The sequence below is a fragment of the Apaloderma vittatum genome, unplaced genomic scaffold (genome assembly GCF_000703405.1).
Source record: "Apaloderma vittatum isolate BGI_N311 unplaced genomic scaffold, ASM70340v1 scaffold42786, whole genome shotgun sequence".
NCBI classification, from domain to species: domain Eukaryota; kingdom Metazoa; phylum Chordata; class Aves; order Trogoniformes; family Trogonidae; genus Apaloderma; species Apaloderma vittatum.
Window position 1 is genome coordinate 1,428 of NW_009721976.1, and position 9,862 is coordinate 11,289.

The window sequence follows — 9,862 nt, forward strand, 5'->3', positions numbered from 1 at the left end:
ACGCACGCGCTCTTATTCTTTGTCATTTGCTGTCTTTCCTGTGGGTTTTAACTTGAGGTCACTGAAACCAGAAAAGAGGAAGAGTATAGACCACAGCATTTGAAAGCAAATTAGAATAAAGCTCTCACTTTGTGGGGAAAGAGAAAAAAAAATGAAAGAAGAGCAAAACAAAAAGCCTGCTCAAGTTATTGTTCTGACTGTGATAATACTTTGTTTTTCTCCCGCTGGCAGGTGTCCTAGTGGTAAATGTTACATGGAGGAACAAGACTTATGTGGGAACACTGCTGGATTGCACAAAGCATGACTGGGCCCCTCCTAGGTAGGCAATCATTCTGAGTCTTTTTTCTCTGCTGTATTTTCACCCCCAATCTCTGTCACAAGGCTGTACAAAGAATAATAAAAACCAACTGGCTATAATTGAAAACATGCACCTGTGAAACAAGTGATTTTCTGTTCCACACTGAAATCTGGGATGGGAAGTTTTATTTCTTTTTTTCTGTATTTTTGAGAGAGAATGGGAAATACAGGGGATTCAGTCAGAGAGAATTAAATTTAAAATGCGTTTCTGTGAGTTTAGCAGTTTTTCCTCTCCATTGTTCTAATTAGGTGGTCTTGTTCTTACCATTTTTGTCCCTTTTCAATGACTTTCCCTTTGAGACTGTAACATTCTCATTTGGCAGAAGGACCTCTTTTCTTTGACATGTATGAAGGTCTGTAACAGGAAGTGGTGGTGTTTGGGTATTCATTCAGTTCACAGCTCCTGCTGATGAAATCTGCTCTTGTTTATATAGGTTTTGCGAATCGCCAACAAGCGACTTGGAAATGCGTGGAGGACGGGGCAGGGGAAAGCGCGCAAGGTCCACCGCAGCTGCAGCTGTACCTGGGAATGATGCGAGTTTTGCAGAGTCCAGAGGACTTCAGAATAAGAATCGAGGTGGTGCCAATGGGAAGGGGAGGAGGGGCAGTCTTAACTCAAGTGGGCGCAGGACACCCCCAAACTGTGCCATGGATGAAGTCAAAGCCAGCCCCTCATCCACAAACAAGAGGAAAACTAAGCCTCCGATGGAGCTAGATTTGAACTCTAGTTCAGAGGACAATAAATCTGGAAAACGTGTTCGTACTAACTCTCGAAGCACTCCCACAACCCCACAGGGGAAACCCGAGACTACTTTTTTGGACCAAGGCTGCTCTTCTCCAGTGCTGATTGACTGTCCCCACCCCAACTGCAACAAGAAGTACAAGCACATTAATGGACTGCGATACCATCAGGCTCATGCACATTTAGACCCAGAAAACAAACTGGAGTTTGAGCCTGACAGTGAAGACAAAATTTCAGACTGTGAGGAAGCATTGAATAATGTGGCACTTGAATGCAGTGAGCCAAGCACAAATTTGTCAGGCTTTGATCCACTGAAAGCACCTACATCTCCTTCCTCTATCACTACCCCAGGGACCCCCAAGGGAAAAAGGGAACTGACAAGCAATGGCCCTGGTTCAGCTATCAGTTCCAAAACTGGCAAGAATTCTGGCAAGAAGAAGGGTCTGAACAGTGAATTGAACAGCCTTCCAGTAATTTCTAATATGGCAGCCACATTGGATAATTGCTTGGTAGCAGATGGCAATCTGCAAACCGAGATGCCAAAATTGGAGGCTGAAGGGTTAATAGACAAGAAGAGCTTGGGTGATAAAGGCAAGAAATCAAATAATTGCAAAGTGGATAAAAACCTTTCCAAACTGAAAACAGCCAGGCCCATTGCCCCAGCTCCAGCACCGACTCCTCCCCAGTTAATAGCTATACCTACTACAGCCTTCACAACCACCACTACAGGGACAATACCGGGACTGCCCTCTCTAACAACTACTATTGTTCAGGCTACACCAAAGAGCCCTCCTCTAAAACCTATTCAACCAAAGCCCACAATTATGGGAGAGCCAAGCACTGTAAACCCAGCTCTCACATCACTCAAAGACAAAAAGAAAAAGGAGAAGCGAAAGCTGAAGGACAAAGAAAGCAAAGAGACAGGAAGCCCCAAGATGGATTCTAAGCTGGGAAAGCTGGAGGATTCAAAAGGGTCTGGGAAAGACCTATCTGGACATTTTTTAAAGGACCATCTCAACAAGAATGAAGTGCTAGCTAATGGACTGTCAGAGTCTCAAGAGAGCAGGATGGCAAGTATTAAGGCTGAAGCTGATAAGGTTTACACGTTCACAGACAATGCACCCAGCCCATCCATAGGGAGTGCCTCCAGGATGGAGTGCAGCACTTTGGTGAATGGACAATCTGCCATGGCGCCACTGCACGTGTTGACACAAAATGGTGCAGATAGTGCAGCTGCTAAAACCAACAGCCCTGCTTACTCAGATATTTCTGATGCAGCTGATGATGGTGGCTCTGACAGCAGGTCAGAGGGCATGAGGTCAAAGGCCAGCTCTCCATCGGATATTATTTCTAATAAGGACAGTGTTGTAAAAGGGCATTCTTCAACCACAGCACATTCAGCTCAAGCGAAAGAGTCCCATTCTCCCTATTACCATGGCTACGATCCTTATTATTCCCCAAGTTACATGCACTCTGGACAGGTCAGTGCCCCAGCAGCTGGGAATAGCAGTACCCCACAGGGACTGAAGATCAAAAAAGAGGCTGAGGAAGAGGCAGAGAAGAAAGAGAAGGCAGAGCCGTCAGATGCCAAGAAAAGCGAAAGCACTTCCTCTAATTTGCAGCCACAACATCAGTCAGTAATAACGCAAAGACACCCTGCACTTGCTCAGTCACTTTATTATGGACAGTATGCCTATGGGCTGTATATGGACCAAAAGTCCTTAATGGCCTCTAACCCTGCGTACAGGCAGCAGTATGAAAAATACTATGAGGACCAGAGACTAGCAGAACAGAAAATGGCACAAACTGGGAGGGACTGTGAAAGGAAGAATGACCCTCCCTTGAAGGAGATCGGGAAGGATGACAACAAGCAGAAGAATATTCCATCTGCCACTATTTCAAAGGCCCCTTCAACTCCAGAGTCCAGCAAAAATAACACTAAAATAGGGTCGTCAGTCCCTAACAAAGGTGAGGAGACAAGCAAGTCACAGATCCTTTCCAATCACCAACAGCAGCTTCAGTCTGACAGTTTCAAAGCCAAGCAAATGGAAAACCACCAGCTTATAAAGGAGGCTGTGGAGATGAAATCTGTTATGGACTCCATGAAGCAAACAGGAGTTGATCCAACCTCAAGATTTAAGCAGGTGAGATCACAGGAAATGGAACAAGAGTTTCTTGATTTATTCTTAAGTGATGTGAAATTTTGTCCCTGATTCTGCTATATTTTTCTGCCTTTGCAGCCAAACAAGCTCTGCCATCCTTTTTTCATGCTGGATAGTACTGTAGTCTCTGAATAGACCAATAGACCTTTCAGTTAGAGCTGTTTGAAAAGAAAAGAAAAAAATCTAGCAAGGTGGTGACAGAACCCAAGCTTGAGACCTGAATAGACTATTTTAAATTACATGCATGAATAAAATACAATTAGATTTCTCTTTTAGATGTAAATTCTAAGCAATTTGCTTAGTTCAGAAATGAGAAATTTCAAGCAAAAGTAAGTAGCTTTCATTGTGAGAGGACTTAAAGTAGATTTGAAGCATGGTTTGAAGTGGTTTTTTTGTTAAATGACAGTTGGCATTTACTAAAGATGGGTGAGCTGTTTCTTTGAAGAGTTGGCTTGAAGCTCAGCTCTTTATCTTAACCCAAGGTGACCTTTTTGAAGCAGTTAAGTTCCCCCTCTCTCCTCTACGAACCTCAAGCCCCTACAGACCTACACAATGGATGAAATCCTCTCTCCATTGAAGTCAGTGATAGTTTTGCCATTGACTTCAGTGGAACCAGAATTTCATCCACTGGCTTCGTGCTGACCTTCCTGGATGTCCCATTGCCTTCATTCGAGCCAACGTGACTTGTCTCTGTGCTCTGAAACAGAGCCTCAATGCTTGATGCTTTCATGTTGTGGTGTACGGTACATCCCAGATTTCACCCTTATGGGCTGTCTTTCAAGGTATGGTGGGGTCAGGTGAGTGGGAGTTAGGGAGCAGTAAAGGAAGTGGGGTGGTACAGCCCTGAGTAGGAGAAGATTTCTACTGATTCACATGAATGTTTGAACCAGACTGTCCAACTGTCTAGCTGCGTGCTTATGTTTCTGTCGCATGTGCATAAATGTGTGTCAGTTGGAGACAGTGTTTACAGCTAGCTCTTGAGTATCCTGTTAAAAAAAAAAAAAAAAAAAAGCTTTCCTGTGACTGCTCAGTCTTGTGAAGATCTCACCTACCTCATCCTGGAATGCGTTTACAAACTGGTCTGTTGTCCTGGCTTGACTGGTGATGTTTGTCTGGCGGATGGGTTTAAACTGTGGCATCTATGTAATATATTATGAAAAATGTATTTATGATGTCCTGTACATGTTCTTTAAACCATGTGGTCCTGATCCTGTAAATACTTAGCCCTGTATAATTTGCAAACTTGAAATAAGACTGTCAGCTGAAAAAGTCTGCCTTAATATCTGACTTCCACTGATTCCTGATTATTTGGAATATCAGAGACAGCATTAGCATTTTCTAGCTAGATCAGTTTTTCAGATTCATTGTTCCAGGTAATCTAAGTACCGTGGCATATCATTAACCAGCTTTAATTTTGTGGTTCACAGGTATTTTTTTGCTCTCGAGTGGGAAAATCTCTCTGTGGCCTGTAATTAAAATGTTTTATGAATAGTGTGATCTCAGAACTTTGATACAATGCATATGTATTTCATGATTAAACTAGTTAAAGGCATGAAGAAGGATATAAGATGAAGCAGTTGAATTAAATTTTTATAATAATCTTTTGCTCCTTCATGGGAATATTGGTTTGACTTGGAGCTCAAGGCACTCTGTACACTTCTATATAATAGGGATATGTTATTAAAACAGCTATTAAAAATACATTAACTGAAGTATGGGAAATATCAATAAAGATCTTATTTCAATGTGTAAGTTCAGAACAAAATTCTTTTTCTCCTCCGTATTAGGATCCAGATTCACGAACATGGCATCATTATGTCTATCAGCCCAAATACCTTGATCAGCAAAAAGCAGAAGAACTTGATCGTGAGAAAAAGTTAAAAGATGACAGCCCTAGAAAAACACCTAACAAGGAAAGTTCCCTGCCTAACCTTCCTGTCTCATTAGCAAGCATTAAAGAGGAGCCTAAGGAGGTCAAGCGTTCTGATTCTCAATCAGTGGATGAGAGCAAGATAAAAAATGATGATCGAAAGACTCCTGTAAATTGGAAGGACTCTCGGGGTGCTAGAGTAGCAGTTTCCTCACCAATGAGTCAGCATCAGTCATATATCCAGTACTTGCATGCTTATCCTTATCCACAGATGTACGATCCCAACCATCCAGCCTATCGCGCAGTCTCTCCTGTCCTAATGCACAGCTATCCTGGTATGTATTCTGAAATTTGACTTGCACACTAGTTAAGATTTACACCTTTGAACTGCAGTAAAGCCTGCTCTTTAGCATTTCTGTTAGTAGCCAGGCTAAATTAGAAACTTCATGGATGACATTTGTTTTGCTTGTGCTTCCACTAGGGAAAGTTCTTTAGATGAAATTGATTTAATGCAAGATGTTCCTTTTATGAATCATCACAGTTCCCAGCTACAGTTTTCTCAACCCTTGACAGTCTGCTATTGCTGTTAGACTGACAGATAGTTTATTGCCTATAAAAATATTCTAAGCACTTACTGTCAGAACCATTATAGTTACTATTCCTTTCATTTAAAGAGGACCCATAAATGTCTGAAACGGCTATCAACTCAACCCTCTTTATAACCTCCATTCATCAGAGTAAATTAGGTGAAGAAATTGAAGAGCAAAGATGCCGTTTGATAGTCACATGGTCCATTTTTGATCTTATCTTCTGTCCTGGCATCCCCTCCTCCCACCTTGATAAAACCAAAATGTAAAAACAGTCACTTGATGTGGTATTTATTATTTACCTGCAGGGGCCTATCTCTCTCCAGGATTTCATTATCCGGTTTATGGGAAGATGTCAGGGAGAGAAGAGGCGGAGAAAGTCAATACCAGCCCGAGCCTCAATGCAAAATCAACCACTGAGTCCAAAGCACTGGATCTGCTCCAGCAGCATGCCAACCAGTATCGCAGCAAGTCACCTGTTGTAAGGCTTCATCTGTTATTATAGAAGAGTGGTTCGTATAGGGAGTGGTAGAGGATATCATTTTAAGCAGCACACAATCTGTCATCAAGCTCTGAGTGCATGATTCTTCTTCATAGTACTGCTTAAAATAAAAGCCATTTATAGTCAGGATGCTTCCGTGGCGTAAACTGGAAGCGATACATATAACACGGTTCTGTGCTCAGAGTCTTCCTATCTTAAATGAATGGATTCACATAGAAACATAGATTCAGAGATATCTCCTGGTGTACAGTTTATTGCAGTGGTATGGAAAGCTCCTGTTTGGAAGCAGATAATGAAATGAGAAGTTGGGTTGGAGGATTTGGTAATATCCCCTCCCTGTATTTGCCAAGTAGCCACATCTTCCAAATAGCAGATAACTGGCCTGCATCTCTGAAGATTTCCACATTGAATCAAACAGTGTTAATTTACTTGCACATAAGTTGGTGCTAGTTTTAATTGTGTGTGAGTCACTGAACCTATTTTTAAAAGAGCTTTCTTGCTGTTCAGGCAAGCTTGATCCCCACAGTGCGTTAAAGAGAGCTGAGGATTCATTTATATCAGCTTTCAGCAACTAGGTTGTCCAGGCATTGGCAAGTCAGCCAAGCATAAGGGACAACAAAACTAGAAGTCATCATGATGGCTTCAGGTTGCAGTGTGTTGCGTCAAAATGTCTGTGCCTTGAAAAATCTTCCATTAATGAGGTATATCAACTTGAGATTAGAATCAAGAACAAATAATCCAGTAGAGGTACTTCTTCAGAAAAAAAAACAACTTCATCACTCCAACTCAGAAGGTTGTTGCTGAGTAAATGAGAAGTGCGTTTTATTGTGATTTCATCCCTTTCAAAATTCTCACATTTTTCTTTTCACTTTCTGATACTAGCCTGTGGAAAAATCAGCAGCCGAGCGTGAACGGGAAGCAGAAAGGGAACGAGACCGTCATTCTCCTTTTAGCCAGCGGCATCTCCATACACACCATCACACACATGTTGGAATGGGCTACCCGCTTATACCTGGACAATATGATCCATTTCAAGGTGAGCAGATTTCCAGTGCTGGGATTAGCTTGCCTCATGCAGTCGTTACCCTGACACTGAAAGTCCTGCCTACATGATGAAGCGTTTTGAGTAGAGATCCACTTGTTAAATCAGAAGTTCATTACATTTAGGAAGTAGGCTTGAAAATTCACATCATGGACTAACAGCAAATAAATAGCTTCATGCCTCAGAAATACCAAGTTTTGCTTCCAAAACTGAGTGTTAGAGCATTATTAAAGATGTACCAGTTAGGCTGTCATTCACATAATTGTTTTGATTCCTACTGCAAACTGACGTTAACCAGTTGAAAGGCAGTAAAAACTCAAACCAAACAACCTCCTCTTTGTGTAATTAGGGTTGTGTAAGCAATGGACAAAGTGTAGCAAAGACAGAAAAGCTTTTTATACCAAACATATTTTATGTACAAGGCATTGCAGTCACAAGGGTTTGAGCTTATTATAATTTGTCCATCTGAAAGAAGACTTTGTATTTTGCCAGATGCAATGCACAAAGTTAAAGTCAGGGGAAAAGCAGCATGGTAAGATACTATTCATTCTCTGTAGGTTTTATACCAGTCTTTCACTGTTCTTTCTAACCCTGGACTGCAGCTAAATTGAAAGGAGATTTCTTCCCATGCAGCAAAGTACATGCTATCACAATTGGTGGCTAAATTACATTAATTCATTACATTCACTTAGTACCTCAGCAGTTATTTTTCCTGTGTAAAAATCTTGACATTTCTCAGTCTGATTCAGTTATATCCATATGCCTTTTGGGGTGCATTGTACTTGTTCAGTAGAAAAACTGTAAAAACAATAAGTTATTATGAAAGTAATGTATTCTGAGCAGCTGGCATGTTGTTTCTGTAATTCACTGTGACTTTGGATTCTTGTTGTTTCCTGGTACCTATCATTTCTACTGGGCTTCCTGTTCAGTAACCCATGCAAACCACTTAGCATCATGCGGTGCAGTAGTTGGAAAGTACTGAATACAATAAGTAGGAATTACTTACTGAATACAATAAGTAGGAATGCTGTATTTTCTTGTAAAACACCTATCAAGGACAATTCAGTTCACTATATGAAGGCATATTGGTCATACTGGGCAGACTGTATTGACACCTTTGCTTTAAATACTTGCCATTTATGTAGCATTTAAAACCCAGCATTTTCTGGTGGTGGGGCTTTTTGTCTTTGCCTTTGAGATGCTTCCTAGGATTGCTCTGAGCACAATTCCATTTAAACCAGAAGTGTACAACATTCCTTCCTTTCTTCTTTCCCTCAGGATTGACCTCTGCTGCCCTTGTTGCCACTCAGCAGGTGGCTGCACAGGCATCTGCATCTGGTATGTTTCCTGCACAAAGAAGGTAAATAGCCAGTAAATCTTAAATTACGTATGTTAACATAAAGAGGACAAAGCAAATAATAGATTTTGTTGCCTATTGGTCTGCAGTTCCTCGTATGACACAGTTTTTAAGGATGAAGAAAAACTTGGAGCCTGGGTTTAATTGTCATATTATTCTTGTAAAGGTGACATTTTGTCCTTAGTTGTGTCCTTTAACTGTAACACAGATCATTAAGAAGGAACACGTAGTCTGTCTCCTGAAATTTTCCATAGACTGTTTAAAGTTTGCTATTAAGATAAAACAAGTGATTATGAAATATAATTTAAGTTCCAGATTTCTTATAAAAGGAGTTTAAAGTTCATGTTCAGTTAGATCCATATACTGCATGAGGAAAGCTTAAAGAAAGCTCAAGATTTTATCTATTCTGCAAGTCTACCTGGTTTGCTGATTTTGCTTTCAGAGACATTCACTTGGCTGTCTACCTAGAGGTGACATCGTATTTAAGTTACCTGCCTATTCCATGCATTTGCCTCTCATTTACTGGATTTTCAGTAGAATGTACTCTTCAAAGATCATCCTTGCTCTTCAAGAGGAAGGACACTCTTCTATGTTATAGTGATCCCATCTCAAGTGAAAAACCTGGAGCATCCTTAACGTTAGAGTTTCCTTCATCGCTGCCACATTAAGGCAGAGTTTAAAGTAATGAATAGTACTGTAACGTTCCATGGATATGAATGTCTTCCTGAAAGCTGACCCTGAAAACAAATGACTGCATGATGTTCTTATTGAGAGAGAAAGGTTTGTAGCCCTGGAAGAGTTGATGGATTCTAGGGTGTCAGAACCCAGAAGATAAATCCTGGCACAGGTTACTTGTTAGCATGTTGTTTCTGGCCGGGCAGGGACTTGGACATGGCTCACTGTCTTTCCTTCTGGGGGTTGAGAGTACTGTGCAGATTTCATTTTGTGTATGCGAGGTGCAGAAGAAGCCTAAGAGAAAAGGATACTGCATACTAAAACATTCTTCTTTCTCTTTTCAGAGAATGATGACTTTGGGGATGTACATTGTCATGTGACTGGATCACATGAGGAAGCGCTTTATTACAGACATCAGTTCCATGGTGTTAATTTGAAATGCCTTAATGGCAGGCAAAAACCAGTCATTTCATTTTTGTAAATTGCAGATTTTATCACAGAGTAACAAATGTTGCTGTAATTAGACTTCTGTTTTTATATATATATATGCGTATATATATATATATAC

At 40.9% G+C, this 9,862-nt stretch overlaps 1 protein-coding gene across 1 annotated transcript; it reads left to right on the forward strand.

Moving 5' to 3' along the window:
- Positions 1-231: 231 nt before the first annotated feature.
- On the forward strand, positions 232-9,684 carry ZNF608 (zinc finger protein 608; the record flags this gene model as incomplete). Its single annotated transcript, XM_009871587.1, has 7 exons — positions 232-319; positions 792-3,243; positions 5,049-5,466; positions 6,027-6,199; positions 7,103-7,256; positions 8,541-8,622; positions 9,639-9,684. Coding segments are annotated over 7 exons (3,374 nt in total), but the record flags the coding sequence as incomplete, so codon positions are not given.
- Between the last annotated feature and the right edge of the window lie 178 nt (positions 9,685-9,862).